The sequence below is a fragment of the Phalaenopsis equestris genome, unplaced genomic scaffold (genome assembly GCF_001263595.1).
Source record: "Phalaenopsis equestris unplaced genomic scaffold, ASM126359v1 Scaffold000507, whole genome shotgun sequence".
NCBI classification, from domain to species: Eukaryota; Viridiplantae; Streptophyta; class Magnoliopsida; order Asparagales; family Orchidaceae; genus Phalaenopsis; species Phalaenopsis equestris.
In genome coordinates, this window is record NW_018164947.1 from 980,572 (window position 1) to 1,003,181 (window position 22,610).

Genomic DNA, 22,610 nt, shown 5'->3' on the forward strand with positions numbered 1-22,610 from the left:
TCTATGAGCTCATACAACCCGTAAGAGATTCTGTTTTTGGAGGAAAGTGTAGAAGAAGGCGGTGGATATGTTGCTAGAGCTCGAGCACTTAGGGTCCGTTTGAGGCAGCTGCAATTTATTGAATAATAGGCTGAAAAACTGATTAAAAATAATCAACTAATAAGTTAGGTACGATTGCTATTAAAAATTTTTATTTTTTTTAGAAAAGTCAGACCGTAGTCTAAATGTTGCGACCACACCTAGATAGGTGCGGTGTGAAAATGTTGTTTTCAGCGTTTTGAAAACGCATAAGTTGTCAAACCGCTGTTTACTCAAATAGGCTGGTTCGTTTTCAAAACGCCACCGCACCAGATAAACTGCCCCAAACGGGCCCTCAAGTTCTCCCACAAATCTCCAGGAAATGAGAGAACTGTTTTGAGAAAGGGACTTCTGGTTCTCAAAACATGAGAGAGCTCCCCTTTTTTGAATCCCCTTCCCCCTTTACAATCAAGAGAATAAAAGAGTCATAAAATTACATTTTTTACAATATTGCACTTATATACACTGTCTTGATAAAAAAGACCATGATGGGGATGTCAGACGACTATTTAAATAAAGATGGACACTTGTTCTTATATGAAATAATGATCTGGTTCGTTTTCAAAACGCCATCGCACCAGATAAGCTGCCCCAAACGGGCCCTCAAGTTCTCCCACAAATCTCCAGAAAATGAGAGAACTGTTTTGAGAAAGGGACTTCTGGTTCTCAAAACATGAGAGAGCTCCCCTTTTTTGAATCCCCTTCCCCCTTTACAATCAAGAGAATAAAAGAGTCATAAAATTACATTTTTTACAATATTGCACTTATATACACTGTCTTGATAAAAAAGACCATGATGGGGATGTCAGACGACTATTTAAATAAAGATGGACACTTGTTCTTATATGAAATGATGATCTGGTTCGTTTTCAAAACGCCACCGCACCAGATAAGCTGCCCCAAACGGGCCCTCAAGTTCTCCCACAAATCTCCAGAAAATGAGAGAACTGTTTTGAGAAAGGGACTTCTGGTTCTCAAAACATGAGAGAGCTCCCCTTTTTTGAATCCCCTTCCCCCTTTACAATCAAGAGAATAAAAGAGTCATAAAATTACATTTTTTACAATATTGCACTTATATACGCTGTCTTGATAAAAAAAACCATGATGGGGATGTCAGACGACTATTTAAATAAAGATGGACACTTGTTCTTATATGAAATGATGATCTTATCCGATATCTGGTTCGCCCCATACTAGATTGATCACTTCAACAGGTGGGCACAACACAACTGCTTCGACATGTGTGACTACTTTAACTGAGGAGCGCGATTCGACCAATTCAATAGGTGGACTCAGTTTGCAAGAATGACCTGATATTTGAATATATGCCTCAAAATCCCATGTTGATTCATATTTCATATTTCATGCCTTCTAAAAAAGTATTATTTAAGCATATGGTCATATTTGGGTATATAACTATAATGAATAAAAAATATATAAATATAACAATAGAGATTCATTATAATCATAGCTTTCATTGAATATTTAGTATTTTGTTAGGTGTGGTGTGTATTTCAAGGCCGCAAAAATTAGACGGGAAATTGAACGGCATTAAAAATATTAATATTTTATATATGATCTAAATGATGCAATAATAATAAATGTAATATATAATTTTTTTTTAACATGTGATACTTTATCATTAAATATTTTGAATGTGATTCTAATTAAAACTTGGGTATTTACATACATACCCCTCAATTCCAATGTTTTTACATAGGCACCTAAATTTGTCTTTTATATCTATACCCCCCAAATATTTCATATGACAAAAATTACCTCCCTTTTTTATTTAAAAAAAAAAAAGTGGAATACACCATTTCATGCATAGGTAAAGTTGAATGTATGTAAAAGTTAAAGTTTAGGTGTTACATATGTAAATACATGACAATTGAATGGTATGTAAGTAAATCTTCCATCAAAACTGTAAAATGTGACAATTGAGTGGTATGTATGGAAATGTCTTATTGTTCCAAGGGCATAAAAATTCATACTTAGTCCTTAAATTCTTTTAAAGAGGCCTAAAATAGAAATTCATATGGATTATTTCAATATGTATTAAAAGAGTATGATGATTAAATAGTCACGTTTATGAATACTTGGAGTAAAATGATCTCGTATAAATAATCACGAGAATATTTTAAGGTTTTACTCTCAATGTGTTATCGATAAATTTATTTCATCATGCACGAGCCTCGATTCATTTTGAGCAAGAGACATTCTGAATTTAAAGTTAATGTCATATAAGTCATAATTTTAACAAGTTTATAGTCATATTGAGCATTTTGTCAATATCAACACATTGATGTCGAAAAACATCTAATCCAAAGCCAAATGACGATGACCACGTACTTTTATTTCATCAATTGGGAGACAAATGATCTTAAAATTTGGTGCACTTATAATCAAATCAAGTGTCTTGATGAGAAACATCAAATGAGCCACTTAAATATTATCAAAATGTTTATCTAAAAAATTATAAATATGCCTATATTTTTTACTCGAAGAGGAGAGTAAAAAAGAAGAAAGTGAGCTAACTACTAAAGTTTAATTCTTGAAGTCTCAATGGTCGTCTCTAGTCATTAGTATTTGCTGCCAACCACATATTTTTTACTCGGAAAGGAGAGTAAAAAAGAAGAAAGTGAACTAACTACTAAAGTTTAATTCTTGAAGTCTCAGTGGTCGTCTCTAGTCATTAGTATTTGCTGCCAACCATTAGAGTTCACTGCCAACCACCAAATGCTGCCATCAATCTCCACTAACAATAATTATTGTAGTCTTAACTACTCATATAAGGTTGTATTTGTCAGGTTATTTTATAGTTATAGCTTCAACATACTATTTTAATCCCATATTCCTTAATCTGGAGAGGAGCAAACATCTACAATTTCAATTTACTGAGGCGAAACTTTGTCGTATTTTTTTTTTTCTTTTTTTAGTTTTTCATGTAAAAAATTTAGTTGTCTCCTGCCTGCATTTTTATTTAAACGTGAGTTGTGAAATTATAATATGCTAAGTCTTAATATTTTTCTATCAACATGAATTTTGTAGCATGCAAGTCTTAGCTAGATTATGATATACAATGAAAAGTTAACCTAGTCATAACACATTCTAATGTTGGTGGAAGTGTGGATTTAATTTTTTTCCAAGGGTTTTTAAAATTTTCATATGAAACATATGAAAATAAAAAGTACATTTATACTACTAAATTATTTTATATTTAAGTACATAATATTAAAGGAATTTCATAAATCACTTTTATTCAAATTTATATTATTCCATTTTTTATTCTCTTTTATTGTATTTTACATTATTTCATTTTTGTCTTTTTGTATTAATTTGTCATTTATTTCGGATATTAATATGCACAGATCCCTTTTTTATATTATTGTGTATCTATAAATATTTTGCAAGGCTCATTATGCAAATTGTCCTTCATTTCAAATTTCTCGTCTCTTTAACATAAGTCGTAATTTGTATATTTATATCTTTGAATTTAAATAAAGGGTTCTATATATCTACCATATAATTCTTATGCATTTAATTATTTAATGCTTACAAAAATTAATTTTAATTTCTATAATATCAAAATTCTTTTGCATCACGTAAAAAATATGATTATTTTTTTTTAAAAAAAAATGAAATACTCATTTTTATATATAGTAAAATATAAAATGTTAAAATTTATGTATTAGATATATAAATACATAAGAATTGTTATATAAATCATTTGATTTTTTTTTAAAATTACATATATAATAATTAATTGTCAAAATCATATAAAATAAATGCATTAAAATATGAATTTTATTTAAAAAAATCAAGGATTTTATATTTGATATATGAATACCTAAACAATATGTTATGCATGCCATTTATTTTTTAATATAGAACATATGAAAATATAATAATTCAATAAACCATTATTATGGATATATTATAGAAAGTAAAGTGCAAAGGACTCTCCACTGCCCACAGAGCTGAGAGAAGAGGTAATTGGCAAGTTCCAACTTGAGTCTTCTCCGGCGAATAAAACTACGATTTTCTCCCGATCGCCGGCAGCGGAGTGGATTCCGCTGAGATTCGTCTGAATCTGTTAGGGTTTCTCGGGAAGGTGCGAATTTTTTTCCGATTCGGAGCTAGGGCGGCGGAAGTTTTAACGAGTCGATTCTTTGTTGGAGGACATGGGCGGATCGCTGGTGGATCGCGCCACTAATGACGAGCTTATCGGCCCGGATTGGGCGATGAACATCGAGATCTGCGATATCTTAAATCGCGATCCCGGGTATGTGCTCATGAACTGATGAATCTGCTGCTTTTAGGCTTACTTTTGCATTTTGTCTGCGTTTGATCTTCATGACTTGCTTGTTTATGTTTCAGTCGTCTGAAATGTTTGTTTGTTTGGAGAAAAATTAGAGCTTTGAATTTTGCTGCTTGATTATATATGTACATGAACTGAATCCGTGTACAGTTAGTACGAATTAGGTATGCCGTACTGGACTAGATCGACGGTCTTCCTGTTCAATTTCTGTTCGCATGGCTATTCGAACGACCTTCTATTTAGATAACAGATATTTGTAATTTTAGATAACGGTTTTATCTGTAAAATGTAATTTGTTTAGTTCAGTATTATCTTAATTATGTAATAATATCTACATTGATTAATAATGATTTTGTTATTTCTTTTTGTAGTCATTCATCTAACTATAAGAAAGGTTGCTGGAACGTATTCAATGAATGGGATATAGATTTTTTTTTTAACAGCAAACCAATAATTTTGATATTTAATGAATGTCCTAATTTGATGCCATATAAATATTATATTATCTACAAGATAGAATAAATGACTTTAAGAAAGAAAGATCGAAATCAACTCTTATTTTTTCAGATTACATTATGTTAGATTAGGTTAATTAAGCTGTTAAGAGAGCTTGATGCATGGACTAATTTTTTTCAAGTCACCCGTGCGGCTTTAGCGCTCTTTTTTAGCACTAAATCAACCTAATTTTCCTTACAATACTTGGACTTGTAGAAACAAAACACTCTAAGAAGAAGAATAGGGAGAAGTATTGGAGAAATGAATACTTCACTAAGAAAGAACAATTACAACACTTGAATGCTTGGAAGCTTGGATGCTTTCCTCAGTGGGGCTCCAAGGGAACATTCTAAATTACATTGGATTCTAGTTTCTAGAGAGTTCTGCACTTCTCTGTTATGTACATATATAGCCCTATAACTTGCTGGGTTATTCTTGAGTTTTTCTTGGAGCTTTTTCGTTTAACGTTCTCCGGAATTTGGTGGAATTTTCTAGAGTCCCTTGGATGCCTCTCTATATTTTGGCCCTTTCTAGAACCTTCCATCCCATGAGGGCCTTGTCAATTTCTAGAATATGGCAGAGCGTGACACTCTCCCCTACTTAAGCTCGCAATGCTCTTATTGCGATTTCTCCTTGGCACTCAGACTAGCTTCCTTTATTTGCTTTTGACAAACTTGGGTTTTTCTTTGGTCGTGTGGGGGAGTGCTCTCATGCAGTGAGACTTCATGGCTGATGACTCAGTCTTTGAATCCAACCTAATTCGATGTTCTTTCTCCGGTACTAGTGGTAGTTCTTTAAGAACCTCCACCACTTCCCTTGGCAAGTCTTTTTGGGTCTCCACCACCTCCCTTGCCAAGTGGCTCCTTTTATCTTGTGGAATGCTCTCCTTGAATTGAATGGCTGATAACATGTTTCCTTCTTGCATGTTAGCCTTTATTGTTGGTACTAAACAAACTTGGTTACCTTCCATTATGCACATGCTATTCACAAAGAGCATTGAGAATGCTCTTGCTTGATCCAAGAAGTTCATCCCCAGGATAATTTTAAAATCATTTATTGGAATAACAAATAAATTTAAGATACCTGACCACATTCCAATGCTAGTCCCTCTGATTAATCCATTGATTGGCTTTACTGCAAAAATGCTACCTTGATGGAGCCTCCTTCTTTAGTCATCTGCAAACCTAACCTCTTTGCTTCTTTGGCAGAGATGAAGTTATGGGAAGCACTTGTTTCCACCATTTCCCTTGTGGTCTTCCCGCCTATTAGCTTCTCTACAAAGAGCAACCCTTACGCTTGTGGTTTTGTTGGAGCTTACATCCCATTCAGCGATTGTATAGCCTCCACCTGGGCTTCCATATCGCTTACCTCTTCCTCTTGATGACTTGCAATTAGAGAGTTCAAAACCTTCTTTTGAGGACAGTCCCTCGCCCAATGAGGTCCTCCACAAAGGAAGCATTTATGTGATTTGGTTTTGTCATTCCTAGGCTTCCGTTTTTGTCTTTCGTCTTGGATGAAGTCGATTCGTGGCAGGTATTTTCCTTATGTTGATTCTTGTCTTCCCCCTCTTTGACATGGATACCCCTCTTATCTTTTGGTTTTGTAGACTTTTTTGTATAGTCGACCATGCTTTCTGCAACGACGATGTCAGTAGCGAGATCTTGTGCTCCACGCCTCCTAAGCTCAATCTTCACCCATTATTGGAGTCCATCCATGAAGTTGAACAAAACATCATTGTCTAACATTTTAGGGATTTCAAGGACCAAATTAGTAAACTCCTTAATATATTCTCGAATTGATCCCGTTTGCTTGAGTCTTCGCAACCGGATTCTAGCCTCATCCTCCGTATTCTCGGGGTAAAACTATCTCTTTAGCTCTCTTTTGAAGTCATCAAAAGTGGATATGGTGCATAAACTTTTCTCAATATCTCTTTGCCTTCTTCACCATAACTTAGCGATGTCTGAGAGATAAAGAGTTGCAAATTGTATTCTTGCCTCTTCATCCGTAATCCCCTTCGCTCCAAAGTATTGCTTAAGTTCCCATAGGAAATTGTTCACTTCGTTCGCGTTACGAGCTCCTCCAAACCTCTTTGGTTTTGAAACTTTAATTCTCTTAGCTTCGATGATCTGATGGTTGGTGGGTGTCCTTAGTGCCCTCTTGCATAGCAAGATGCCTCCACGCATCACCTCCAAGCTAGTACGTACGCCGCTCATCTCGTCTTCATTGGCTCTTCATACTTTCTGGAGCTCCCCCATCAAATCCTCCCGCATCTTAGCCCCTTGATCCCGTAAGAATTTCTCTAGTTGGAGCATCATACCTATGATCGTTGAATAGATTGTAATGTCCTCTTCTTCGAGTCAATCAACCTTTTTGCCAAGATCCTCTAACTTGGCCTCCATGCAATTCATTGCCTCCTCAACCCGAGCAAGACGCGAGTCAAAGCCGTGCATGATCTTCTTGGACCTCTCATGTGGTTTGGATTTGGCTGGATCTCGTTGCTCCTGACGACTTTGTCCCTGTTGAGAAGATTCCACATTAGTGGCTTCGGACTCCATTACGTGCTCTTTAACGCTCTTTGTTATACCTTCGAACTGAGGCTCTGATATCAATTGTAACAGATTAACTTTCCCCAAGTCACCCGCGCGGCTTTAGCGTTCTTCTTTAGCACTAAATCAGCCTAATATCCCTCATAACACTTGGACTTGTAAGCACAAAACACTCTAAGAAGAAGAATAGAGAGAAATATTGGAGAAGAGAACAATTCACTAAGAGAGAACAATTACAACTCTTGAATGCTTGGAAGCTTGGATGCTTTCTTTGGTGGTTACAAATGAGGGGAGGGGCTTCAAGCCCAAGGAAACATTCTAGAATACATTAGATTATTCTAGTTTCCAGGGAGTTTTACACTCCTCTTTTATGTACATACATAACCCTAGAAATTTCTAGGTTACTCTTGAGTTTTTCTTGGAGCTTTTCTGTTTAGCATTCTCTGGGATGTGATGAAATTTTTTAGAGTCTTATGGATGCCTCTCTATATTTTAGCCTCTCTAGAACCTTCCATCCCACGAGAGTTTTGTCAATTTCTAGAATATGGCGAAGCGTGACATTGAGCTACGCTCAAAAGTTTTTCGTTGTAAACTAACTTGAACCACTTATAAGATGGAACTCGCCAAGCATAAAGTCACCAAAAACTTCATGTTGCTTATAAGCGAAGCTTGGCAAGTTATCCAATCGATAACTCAATCTCGATGTTCTTCGCCCAATTGGGGCCAATAAGCTCATCATTAGTGACATGGTAAAACTCTTAACGCGATCCATCCATGTCCACCGACAAAGAATCGATTCGGTAAAACTTCCGCCACCCTAGCGCCGAATCAGGAAAAAATCCACATCTTCTAGAGAAACCCTAACAGATTTAGGCGATTCTCACTTAAATCCAGTCCACTTTCGGTGATCGGGAAAAAAACTTAGTTTTATTCACCAGAGAAGACTCAAGTAGAACTTGCGTATTACCTCCTCTCTCACTTCTGTGGGAAGTGGAGAGTTCTTTGCACTTTACTTTCTAGAATACATACATAAAAATGAATTATTGAATTATTATATATTTATATGTCCAATATTTAAAAAAGTAAGCCATTCAACTCTTACGAGGGACTTGTAGTTTAACTTGCTCGGTATATGGCTAGCTACAAAAGTTAATTTATGTGTTTTTGTGTTCTCATTATGTAACCCATTTTGTAACATTGATCTTGACCAATAAACAGGGGCCATTAATTGACTGCAGGCATGATTCAATCTCTAACCTGAACCTGAAATTTTGTTACATTGATGTCTAACTTTAAATCTCTCTAGATTCTCTTCAAAATTTCTTTTTTTCCTTGAATTATCTTTGTAACTCGGTTCCACTCGCTATTTTCTATAAAAGGTTTCGATTGGGACTCTTAGATCAATTCATTAAGTAGATAGCCTTTCTTTCTCTTTTCTTTTGCCCTTTGGGTTTGTTCAAATCTTTAGGAAGGACTGGACATGTTTTTAAGGATAGAATTGGATCTAAAAATAATATTAAACTAAAATCCCGACATTTGATTGATAACATTTAAACAATACTTTTCTATAGAAAGTGTGTTTGTGTAAATAACATCGGACCAAAAAGACCCTTTAGAACTGTTTGAAGACTGATAAAACGTTATACTTGTTAAAGCTGGTGACCACTTCTACTATTTGCATGTTGTAACTAAAGCGTCAGGTATTATATTTAGTTAGCTTTTGGATTGTACAAAAATTGCTGTTGTTGTGATTGGTGTTAAGATCTTGGTTTGGACTTTAGTGTTTGGAAGAAAAAAAAAAACATTTTTGGTTGTTGTTTTACGTAACATCTATTTTAAATCTAATCATGTGTATGTGTGCCATTTGGTTTGGTTTTCTTGCTCTTCGAATCTCATATGATGCTATTGAAAGTCCCTGAGATAAGATTTCAACTTGAAAAAAATGCAGCCTGAAAACTAGGATATGCAGAAAATAGTAAGGTCCCATGTCAATTCTTTTTCCTCGAGGAATTTGCTTAAATAAAGAATAATTAATTTGATGGATTATCAGGTAAAAATTTTAAATTAGCATCATTTTACTAATTTTAGCACGAGATGGAGTTTTACAATGATGGTTTCTTTGTCAATTCGATGTTCTACCTCTAAAATAATGTAAATTGATGCTATAAATGTGAACTTTGAATATCTCACTAGAATTTTACTTCTTGCTGCTATCTCAAATAGTTTGTTTAGATCCCTCTTGTCATTTTTTTAACGTCCATTAGCCATGTTGATTTAATCCATGGATAATTTTTAATTAGAAGCAACAAAATGCTTCATCACAATCAGTTTGGCTGTAATTCCATATTTCCTTAATTTTTTTATCAAACTTTTCAATATGCTATATTTGGCCCTAGTTCTTTCATTCCTGTGAATTTATGGCCCTTACCTATTTAACTTCGTGCCAATCCATGCAAGAAAGTTATTTCTAAGGCATTTTTCAATGTTTCCTGTTAGGCACGGTTATATTCTTTTTACCTTGAAGCACTATTTTATCTCCTTTCCTTTTTTCTCTCAACCTTTTTTAGTTTTAGGTTTTATTTAGATAATTATTCTTTTAGATAGCATAGCAAATGTATTTAACTTGGGATACATATATTTTCTTTGAGGGTGAGTGCTCGAACCCGGCCCTTTGGGATTCTTCACTTTGTTTAATCCAATATGTTATGTGGTCAAGCAGTCATGGGTATCTTTATTTTTGGACTTTAATTATTGCTTACTAAAACTTACAAGCGCACCATGCTATGGCTGCCCCATGCCCAGCCCTTCCAACCCCTACTGCCCTAACTGAAGTTGTATGAATAAAAACATATAGCATTAAATTTCTTTTCTCTTCCATACCCACTCTCCCCCCCTCCCTTCCTCTTTCTCTTTCTCTCTTACTTTCTCTCCGTATGTGTACAAAGTTGCCTATTGATTATTATTAGTAGGATTTTTTCCCATTCACTATTCTAGTTTATTTTGTGCAAAATATACATCTAGTCACTTTCCCAAGATTCATTAAAAATGATATGGTGGTATATGAGTTTTAAAATAATATGGTTTTGTGATTTATGTTAATCAATCTTACCAGGAAGTTTACTAACTTTTTCTGTGTTAGTATCTCTTCATTCTTTCTCAATCTCTCTTATCTCCCTCATCCACTCCCTCTCCAAATTTTTACCAGATGATATGTTAGTTTATGGTGTTTAAAATAATATGATTTTATAGAATTTATTGATTATGCTTTCCAGGAATGTTCCTAGCTTACATTTCATTTAATCTTATACAAATTATAGGTATAACATATTTAGAAGCTGTCCTCCACTATGCATGTTCTTTTAAAAGAGAGAGTTGTGGTTCTAAAGATAAACAATGCTTGCTATTTTAATAGTTGTCCTTTTAATTAAACTTGTTCAGAGCCTTTGCTAATGAACGACTTAGAAGTGGAATATATCTTATTCTATCTTGTTGCTTAAATTGAATAATGTTTATGTGCATACAATCACATTTATTTTTCAAGAGATGGTTCTGCGGTAAGTTTTTTCCGGCATTGCTTGTGTTCTGTCAAATATTGGTCAGAATGATGATGCCTAGACAAGCGTTTTTAAAACTACATAAATTTTTGTTTTTATGCTTTGCTCATATTGTAGAACAAATGCAATGTTATTCCTCTTCAATTTAGGAGTCTTCGTGATACACACACATTAATGTTTAAAAAGCTAAATTGAGAACCAAAATAATTTTTCTTAGCGTGGCAAGGTGCAAGTCTAGAATCAAACGAATTAAATACTTTATAAAATTAAACATCATTCATAAATATGACAACCCAACAATATATTTATTTTATTCATCTTTATAAGGACATAAAAAACAAATCATATTCTTAAATGTTAATACAAATTAAAAGTTTGAAACAAGATTTAAACTTTGAAGTATTCATTTAAAATTTAAATATGAAATTAGGCTAAGGTGAATTAATGAATTAGGTGATATTATGGTTCATAGGAAGATAAATATCTTATGTATTCAAAAAACTAAATGGGTTGGAGATAAGACTAAGGAGAGTGATAGCTTTGGGTTTAAACTTTGGTATTCAGGTAGCAGTTGCTATAAATGGTGTTGGTATAAATAAGAGTTTGAAATATAATGTTGTAAAAATTAATAGAATTGGAGATAGAATTATAGCTTCTAAGATTTTGTTGATACTAAAATTTCTAATGTTATAAGTACTTATGTTCCTAAAGTAGGTTTAAATATATGTTCCAAAGAAAAAATTTGGAATGATCTAGAATAATTAATACAAATGATACCTCTTGAAGAAATAATTTTTATTGGAGAAGATTTAAATAAACATGTTGGTAGGGTGGTAGTAGATTTTAGAAATATCCATGGTGGTTATGGTTTTGGAGTGATTAATGAAGAAGACATAACCATATTAGATTTTGCTTAAGCGTATGATTTTGTTATTGCTAATACTTTGTTTAAGAAAATAAACGAGCATATTATTACTTATATAAATGAATTTAATAAAACATAAATTGATTATTTTCTTATGAGAAAAAGAGATCGCCGAGAATGTAAAGATTGTAAGGTTATTTCAAGTGAAAAATTTAAGTACTCAACATCGATTATTAGTTATGGATTTTAAGATGAAGAACTGTAATATAAAAAATACTAGGAATCATTGTCATAAAATTAGATGAGAGCATCTAAAATGCACAAATAAAATTATTTTTATAAGTAAACTTAAAGATTTTAAAATTTGGGATGTTCATGAAAAAAACAAATTCTATATGAGATAAATTAACAAACACTATTAAACAAGTGAAAAAAGATATACTTGAAGAATCAAAATGAAAAAATTTTATAAATAAAAATAGTTGGTGGTGGAATAATAATATGCAAGAAAAGATAAAATATAAGAAATTGTGTTATAAAAATTTGTTTAAACATAATTGTTTAGAAAATTGAGAAAAATATAAGGTGGTCTGTAGGCAGCATAAGAGGACAATTTATAATGCTAAAAATTCCGTTTTTAGTGATCTTTATAATAAACTTGATACTAAAGAGAATGAAAAATATATGTATAAACTAGCCAAACAAAGAGAAAATAAAAGTAAAAATTTAAAAAATTTAACTCAAGTAAAGTGTATTAAAGATGGAGTTAAAGTTCTATGTGAGGCAGTCAAAGAACAAGCCCAAAGAAATCCAAGAAGAATGATGATTGAGTTATTTTGCTAAACTTTTCAATAAAGTTTCTGAAAATATGATCGATCTTAGTGATCTTAATATCGTTGATAATAACAAAATATTTTATTTTTATTGTCGCATTAGTAAAAAAAAAAGTTGGGGAGGTTTTAAAAAGAACCAATGGTGGAAAATCAACAGGACCTGGTGATATTCTAATTAAAGTGTGGAAATATTTAGAGATTTATGAATTTCTTGGCTTAATAAACTCTTTAATATTATTTTAAAAAGTAAAAAGATGCCTAAAGAGTGGAGTAAGTATTTTGATCCCATTTTTAAGAATAAAGGTGATGCACAAGAGTGTGCAATATCTAGAGGAATTAAGTTGATGTGTCATACTTTAAAATTATGGGAAAGGGTAATTGAACAAATGTTAAGATGTGATATAAAGATTTCTCATAATCAATTTGGATTTATTTCTGACAAGTCTATTATGGAAGCTATACTTTTATTGAATGGTTTGATGGAGAACTACAGAGAGAATAAGAATGATCTACATATGATTTTTATTGGGTTCCAAGATAAGTTCTTTGGAGAGTTCTAGAAGACGTGTGGATATGACTTATATTCAAGTCATTAAAGATATGCATGCTAAAGATGTTACTTGTGTTCGAACAGAAGATTGACCAATCATTTTCCTTTCTCAGTTTAAATTACATCAGGGATAAACTTTAAGCCCATATATTTTTTCTTTAGTTATGGATGCTTTTATTGGACATTTACTCGAGGATGTTCCTTGGTGTATGTTTTTCGCTGATGATATCCTTCTTGTGGGTTAGACTAGAGAAAGAGTTCAGGATAAACTTGAACTATGGAGGTTTAGGCCTTTATTTGAATAGAACTAATATTGAATACTTGGAATGTAATTTTAGTGGTAGTAGCTCTAGTGGAAGGGTTGTAACAATGGGTGATCAAATCATTAAAAGGTGTGAACGTTTTAGATATCTCGGGTCTATTGTTCAAAGTGATGGTGATATAAATGGGGGTGTTATTAGTAGAATTCAAGTTGGTTGGTTGAAGTGGAGGAATGCTTCGGGCCTATTGTGTGATAGAAAAATACCGCTTAAATTGAAAGAAAAATTTTATAAGATGGTGGTGAGACCTGCAATGCTCTATGTCACAGAATGTTGGCTTTTAAAAGAAAAGCATAAAACAAAGTTAAGTGTTGCTGAGATGAGAATGGTTATGTGGATGAGTCGCTTGACACTTGGAGACAAAATGCAAAATGAATATAAACGTGATAGGGGTGGTTGGTGTATCTCCAGTGGAGGACAAGCTTAGAGAGAGTCGTCTTAAATAGTTTGTTCAATTTAAACGTCGACCATCTAATGATCTAGTTAGGAAAGTAGATGGTTTAGCTTTGACTGATGTTTAGAAAGACAGATGTAGACCTAAAAAGACTTAGGCATATTATATACAAATGGTTTTAATCTATTAGAATTACATGAAAATATGACACTTAATAGGACGCAATGGAGAAATAAGATTCATGTAGCCGACCTCATTTAGTGGGATAAAGGCTTTTTATTGTTGTTGTATTTAAAATTTAAATATGCCATAAGAATTGGGATTTATAATGTTCTCATCATCATTTTTTTTTTATTTTCGAAAGAATCATCATAATGTAATATTTCTATCTTCTTCGAATCTGTGTTATCATTATCTTCAAAATTTAATTCAATTACCACATATTTCAGTTCTTTTATCTTATTCTCTATATCTGTTAACATTGAATTCAATATAATTTTAAATAAAATGACATATTAGTAACATAACTAAATAATCAAATATAATTAAATTATTTTTTTGATTTTTTGAAGCTCCAACCCCACTTTGCTTCTTTTTTTTTAAATGATGGTGGAGTAGAAGATGCTCTAAATCTAATAGCCTATTGGTTCCTTTCAATGTTTGCATTGATATCTTCATTCTAATTATTATGAAAGGTTATTCCTTCATCTTTATATTCAGATTCTACCTTATTTTTTTTGGCGTTATTCATTTATCATCAGATCGTCAACAACCAAAGGATCTATTCCATCACCATCATTTCTTTGTTTTTTCTAGCTTCATCTGTCTACCTTTTAATTTTTTTATAAAAAATAACCTAAACTAATTTGGTCATTCGATTTGTACTTAATCACTTTATTCTAAATATTCTTTAGTTGTGCTTACATGCAGAAGCTGAACAAGCAAGACTTCGAATTTTTACAACAAATGCTTTGAGTTCAAACATGACATCTCCAAATTGTACTCACTAACATTTTAGAAAAAAATAAATAAAATTAGTAACAGATCTTAAAGGTGGAAAGCATGGATATCAATCATGAACTCATATATTTAAATTTATAGGTAAATCAAATTTATGGAGTGAGCATGCTTGAACTACTCTAAATAAAAAGATTCTATTTTTCAAATGAAAATTCTTGAATTGATTCTTTACTTTAAGATAGTTAACTTTTGAGATAATTTTATTCATGCATGCATATAAAAAGTCTTAATCTTTTTATTCATGTGGAAGTACTTATCATAGTAAAATTGGGGATTCAAATAATATGCAACAACCTACAAATATTGAAGTAGTTGGCTGTCTTATTTTTCATCAATGATTTCCCATATTTTTTATAAGCTTGTTTATTATCATAAATCTCATGTTGTTTCTTCTTTTGTTTTGTTCATAGTTTCGTAAATAAATCTTATAGTTAGAGCCCTATCATAATCAACCATTTGTAATACCTTCAATAAATGCCTATAGTCTTCAGAGCATAATTAACACTACGTTAAAAATGAATAATTTTTCATAATAATTTTCTTCATTTGCTTTCATTATGAAAAAATGAATAATTTTTCATAATAATTTTCTTCATTTGCTTTCATTATGATTTTCTTGCCCATCCTTTATAAAGCAAATATGTCCTCCAAAGGTTATCTTAGGTCCTGAAATCTTTTTAAGGTCAAATAAATCATGACACTTCTTATAACCGTTGGTCGAATAAATTATATATCTGTAAATTTTCTTATTACTTAATACTTAATGTCACGACCTGGTCTGATAGGTTGAAATTAATTAAGTCAGGAACTGTGATCGGAAGGTATTAACATTTAAAGAAATGTCCTCAGATTGAAAACTTTTAATTTGTAAAAGAGTCACTAATAATCCACTACTACAATACACATAAAATTGAAATATAAAAAAATTGTAATAATTTGTAGACATCTTAAGCCAGCATGTAAAATGTCTCTACACAGAAGTAAACAATATGAAGAAATTACAATCACAACATAAACTAATATTTATTGGTTGCAGGCCTCTTTTTGTAAACCAAGTTTCTCCTACCAGATATATCAATATATAACTTTTCTTTTCTTGAAAGAGATAATTAAATTCAACAGTAAGTTTGACTTAGTGAGTAATTATAATCTTAATATGTATTAAATTATTATGTTAATACTATGCATGAATGACAAAAAAAATGTAGTTCATTACTTTATAAAATTTTAAACTTTCATTTTAGATTTATGTTTTCCCATGTCAATCTAAATATTTAATTTTTTAATCTCTTTAAGAGTCATAATAAGACTATAATCATATCCAACAGTATCCTAAAAAATATACCTTAATGCACCACAAAAAATATACTTGAAGGTACCCTTAGAAATTTGCATCCGAAGGTATACCTATATCATTTCCTTTATCGTGCATGGGTACATCGCATCCACTGCAAGTTTCATCTGGGGGCTATCCTATATGAAATGAACTTTTACTTTTAATTTTCTTCAGATTATTTTCTTTTAAAGACATTAAAAAATCATTTTCCTTTTTACTCATTCATTTGCTTTAATTCTTAAACTTGCAAAATACATACAATCATAAAAATGATTCTCTAAAATATTAAAGAAATTTTTTATTTAATAAATATTAAATTTAATACATATAAGAAAATGATTACTCTTCTTTCTTGATGTGACAATTCTTTTTAATTTTTAAATCTTTTGGAGCTGAAGTTCTACAATATCTGACAATATAGAATCTGATTTTAATATTTGTTACATACATTTATCCCATTTATTTTAAAAACCTATAAACCTTAAATATAAATTTTTTTTCTTCTTTTGATAATGTTCACAGTTCGTATCTCTAAGTCTTACAGAGCAAAACTCTCGATTTCTTGATATATATCATTAATTAATATAACTCATTAATACCATTTGACAAATGTTAAATTTAAGAATAGTTTATTAATTCATTAATAACCATAAAACAATTTAAATATAGTTCAATTTACTATTTAGCCTAAAATAAAAATCATTTACATATTTACTTGGATCGATCTTCCTTAGCTTGCACACGTCACCAACTTCTCTTTCCAAGCTGAAATCTCTATATTAGGATCCTGATTCAATTTGACATTGCATTACTCTCACACACAATATATATATATATATATATATATATATAACGCCCAAAGAATAATTTTATTGAAATTGATAATGTACATAAATGTTGTATGAGAGGACCCAATAAAGGCGCCCTACCCATACGATGCACAGACACTAACATCCTAAAATGAATAAGACATAGATAAAACTCTAAAATTCAAAACTTATAGAAAATAAGTTGCTAGGGACGAGCCAGCTTGGTCCTGCCTCTGCCTCTTGTTCTAGGAGCGGAGCCAGCTAACAAATTGCTGAGTGTCTTGTCATTACCTGAAGTTACTAAAGTATCATCCATTAAGTTCCCAAACTGGGGTGTGCCTCCATTCTTTTTTTTCTTCCTAGATGTGTATATCTGTCATTCCTTATCCGAAGGCTGGCTCATCTGATCAGTGTGGTTAATAGATTGTCGGGCATGTAGAAGAGGATGAGCCCCCAACTCCTGACTAACAATAACAACATTCTCATTCTGAAGAGATGGTAAACATGTCTCTTCAACACCTAATTCTTCATGAGGATGTGGAGCCGCGATACTATCCTGATTATCAAACCGAAGACTATCCTTTGGAGGTAAGGATCCTGCAATATTGTTTTCAACAGTGATAGAAACTGTAGGATGCCCAAGTAAACCATCTGTCAATACATCAGTCGGAAGAACAGAAACAATATTGTCTCTGGTAGTGGAAGGGAGAGTTGGCATCGTGTCAATCAGTGTTTCAATAGTTTGTGAAATGCACTTGGGAGTGGAAGAGGGACATGTATGAAGCGGGGCAAATCCAGTAGCATTTTTACTTGGAGATTTTAGGTTCGGATGCAACTGATAACATTGAGAAAGAGAGTGTCCAAACATACGACAGTGGGTGCAATAAAGAAGTACCTGTTCAAGTTATGCTTGCTGCCAAAATCTCTGATGTTGTGTGTCAATCCATATCTCTCGAAAAGGGTAAAATAATGTCCCATTCTATCAAATTTCTGGTTTCAGAAGGCCGAGTCAGATTCACTGTAGGCGTATTAGTTTTGAGAGGTTTACCGTATACCATCGTTGAAGCGAAGATGAGCTCTTGATCGTAAAGGTGGATCTTCAAACCTGGGAAGCACGGCCAAACATGAATGGTAGGAGGTTCAGTATGAGAGTCAAAATCCACCGTCCATTTTAAAACCTTCATCACCTGGTTGTCTATTCGAAGGAGTCTTCTCGCAAACAAATGGACGTAGTCTTCATCATTTGATAATTGAATGAGAATGTGCCGACTATCTAATTTACCAATCTTTCAACCCCCTTTCAGCTTCATTTGCTCAAAATCCTTTCGAATTAGCTCAAGTTTAGGGTTTCCATGAAGAAACTTACCTACTAAAAACAGTCAGCAGGCGCAGCTAGGGTGGAGATCTCGGCCTCTGTGAGAAAGATTACAGATTTGCCGTTTTTACGAGATGTTTTTTTGAGAAATCTTGTTTCAGCGCCAAGAGCAAAAATATCGTGGTAACGTTGCAGAAACATATTCGAAAGAGGGGCGGGAGGGGCGTTCACTTGCGAGTGCGACACGAGGAAAGAACCCCTGAGGCCATCACTTTGGCCGGTGTCAGTCACTCTGTGAGGAAATATCGCAAAAGAGGGGCGAGAGCGGCAGACGAGAACGCTTTGAGCAGAGCAGCAACTCTGCCGCCAGACCAAGACGAAGTGAGGACTGCGAAGGAGGCGTCGTGGACAGACGAGGACGTCGTCTGGAAAGAAATGCGAAACTCGAGCCTGCCTCATTGTCTGGAAGAAGACGCGAGTTTGCCGCCAGAAAGCACAGTGCGACGACGCGAGCACCAACGTCGACGAAGACGAAGCAGGGAAATAGAAACACGAGAGAGATCCGTGTAGCAGAAAGCTAGGGTTCGCCATGAGGCGAAACCCTAGCAGAGGGGTACGACGCCATGTGTATGATATATATATATATATATATAACTATACTAAATTATAACTTAATTATATATTTTTAGAAGTTTTCGGTCCTACACCCTAAGCTCATGCACGCGAGCTCCTCTTACTCTCCTTCGGTCTTGGTTCAACCAAGAGAAAGCACACACAGAGGCCTCGACTCTTCGTCCTCCTCTTCTTTGATCTCAACACAACCCAACAAAGCATACCGCAACGACGTTGGTTCCTCCTCAGGGTAGGGTTTGACATCGAATCAGGTAAGATATACTCGTTACTCCTTCGGCTTCCTCACTTGCACGCACGAGGTTTACCTTGAATTTCATGTTTTTTTCCCCTCGACAGAGTCCCACACGTCCTCATGTGGCTTCTTCTTTCTTTATCTTTCTTTGCTCAAGTACGACACGACAGAGATTTCCCTTTTGATCTTTTTGTTCTCCCTCTCGTTTTCTCTTTCTCCTTCTGTATTCGTTAAGTGGGTCGAATGAGAAGCAATAGGTAGAGGCGTGCGATTTAATCCCTACGAAGAGGCGTGCCTTTCCAAACCGACGCCCATATTATTTTTATTTATTAATTAAAAGTCACTTATTACACCCAATTAATAAATTTATGTATTATTTTTGCTTTAAGTAAACCAAATTTATTTTATGGCAATTGTATCAACTTCTCAAGCATTAAATCAAGACATTGAGCAGCACATGGAGTTCAATAAAGACGCTTTCTTTTATCCCTTAACATCATTCCCACAGCCTTTTAGACACTTGTATTTTATATAATAATTTGAACAACTAAGTTTTTCCCAACTTCTTCAACAACCTCATCAAACATTTAAATATAGTTGTGCATATTTCACAAAAGCTGACACATCAACAAGTTTCATAAATATTGTCCCATAAGGGTGGAACAACCTCATCAAACATTTAAATATAGTTGTGCATCGTTTACAAAAGCTGACACATCAACAAATTTCATAAATATTGTCCCATAAGGGTGGTTAATAAAAAAAATTATAATACATTATTTAATATATGACCAACAATCTACATTTTTGTAACTCTTTTTAAGACATTCAACACATTTCTGCTCGACTTCATCTAACACTTTCTCACATGCTTCAACATTTTTAAGTGATTTTTAAGTTTCTTTTCACCGCCAATATTTGTCGTTCTTAAAATATATATATTAAGTAAACATATCCTTTCTTTGCATCTTCTCTTGGCATTTCAAATTGAGTGCTATATTTTCAAGCTGAATTTTTTCTTCTTGTGCCACCACTCATTCTAATAAAAAAGTAATAATAATATCATTTCATAAAAATATAATGAAAATTGTATAACATTTATCGAGTAGGAAAGTTCATATATAAGAAAAAAATTACAAATGAAATAATTGTAATTGAAATGTGTGAAACTCCTGTAACTAGATCCATACCTCATGGCTCATGGTAGACCTTATTAGCACTGTTATATCTAGCATATGCACAAAGCTCATGGCTCATGCTATACCTTATTAGCATAGTTATATCTAGCATATGCACAAAGCTTTAATCAAAATTCATGTTAAGCGTAGAACAAGACTCTTTGATTAACTCTATTAAAAAATTAAAAGTAAAGAGAACAAATGAAAATAATAAGCATAATTATTTTTGAATGTGGACTATCTTAGATGTCTCACATTATACCAAATTAGCATTACAATTTCTCCAATAAATTTATTATGAATCTACATTTGCATTACAACTTCTGCCTTTTTTTTTGAAGCTTAAGCAAGTTTCTACAATTAAATTTTAGTGCTTGCTATTTGCTACTTGCTACTAAATATTAAGTAATTAAATGCACATGTCAAGCATATTTCAGGTCATGTAAAGCACTTAAACATAGTGGCACCCTTCTAAACAACCCATAAAGTGGTCATACTCAATTGATCATTTGGATAAATTTGAGAAATTTGCTTATAAAAATAATTAAAATTAATCTGCAAATTACTAAAACTCTTAACAACCACCACCACAAAGGTGAATGGAAATTACTCCTAAAACATAAACCAAAATATATAGAGATAATCATAGCACAAGAGAATACAAACCTATTTTCATAGAATTTTTTTAAACAAAATTATCTAGAAAAAAAATTATACAAAATAAATTATTAAGAAGTTATCATCTATACGGTAAACCTAAAAAACTAAATTTATATTTAAGCATCAAACCCTGGCAAGATCATGGTGAAGAAGAGCAAGCGATGTAGAAGAGGAAAACTCAATAGATAGATAATAGATCAATAGATTGATGGATGGATCGATTGATAGGAACTAGATTCAAAATCTAATATGATACATTGTCGATTGGATATACTATAGCAATGAAAGAAATGTCTTAAGTTTTCTAATCAATTAATAAAAATCTAGATTATTGTCTCCCATTAAATGTAAAAATATCATCATTAAATTTTTTGTGAAGAATAGTAAGCATCAACATAATGCTATTATTTAAGCTGACGATTCCCATGGGACAATCCTTTAGCGGCAGCTATAGTTTTTTATGTTTCAATTTTTAACCCATGTGTAGGTTATTAATGAACATTGACTCCTAATATGTTGCATTGTTGTTGGATATATGATATCAATGAAAGAAATGTTCGAAGCTTTCAAATCAATTAGTCGAATTTTAGATTATTGTCTTCCATTAAATGTAAAAATATCATCATGAAATTTTTTGTGAGCAAAAGAGTAAGCATTAATATAACACTAATATTTAAGTTGATGATTGCCCCGGGACCATCTTTTAGAGGGAGCCACAGTGTTGTTATGATTTTATAAATTAATATTCTAGAAATACCAAGAGGAACATAGCATTAAACAAATTGTAGTTGCATTCTCAATTTAAATTTGACTAGCTATCAAATTACCTCATGCAAAGGTAAAGAATATAACTAGACAAACATGAAAGAAGCGACGTGAACATTGTGAAGTAACAGATTTGTTAGTTAAATTAGAGGGAATCATTCTTTTCCAATTTAATTTGAAGCACACAACACCCAATAGGATGGTACTCTCTCTCACTTAGGTTTAGATGTTTGTAGGGTTTGCATGGAACTCTCCCTTGGGTTTATAAGCTCTCAAAATGAAATTGTTAGATAACGGAAATGAACAAAATTGAAAGTAGGTCCAATACTAACTTGAGGATCTGATAAACCTCAGGTTATACATCATGTGTGTTTTAGATGGTGTTGCAAGAAAATTGTAAACAAGTGTGACATGGGGGCTCGGCGCTGAACCGGTTCAACCCGGTTCAACAAGGGGTAGGGGCCGAACTGGCCCCCTCCTCACTCTTTTCATTAGGCGGAAATTTTCCCCTATTCTTTTCTATTTTCCTGCGTATATGTTTGTTATAAATATGAGTACTTGTTGTCCTATGTTTTTAATTTAGGTTATTTTATGTTTTCAGTTTGTAAGGACAGTCGCTGGCGTTCGGTTTTCTCCATGAGGGCTGTATACGACGGTTAGGGTGGTGCTCTGGCTATATCCCTTTGCCAAAGTGGTGATTTCTCGT

At 32.9% G+C, this 22,610-nt stretch overlaps 1 protein-coding gene across 2 annotated transcripts in view; it reads left to right on the forward strand.

Annotated features, from left to right (window-relative positions):
- The first annotated feature begins 4,037 nt into the window (after nucleotides 1–4,037).
- The window catches only part of LOC110028249 (TOM1-like protein 2), a 50,373-nt gene continuing 31,800 nt past the window's right edge, over nucleotides 4,038–22,610 (forward strand). For both annotated transcript variants that reach the window (XM_020730020.1, XM_020730017.1), the window contains exon 1: nucleotides 4,038–4,363. In XM_020730020.1, the coding sequence (XP_020585679.1) occupies nucleotides 4,263–4,363 (101 nt within the window). In that variant the 5' untranslated portion in view covers nucleotides 4,038–4,262. The remainder of the gene's footprint in view (nucleotides 4,364–22,610) is intronic.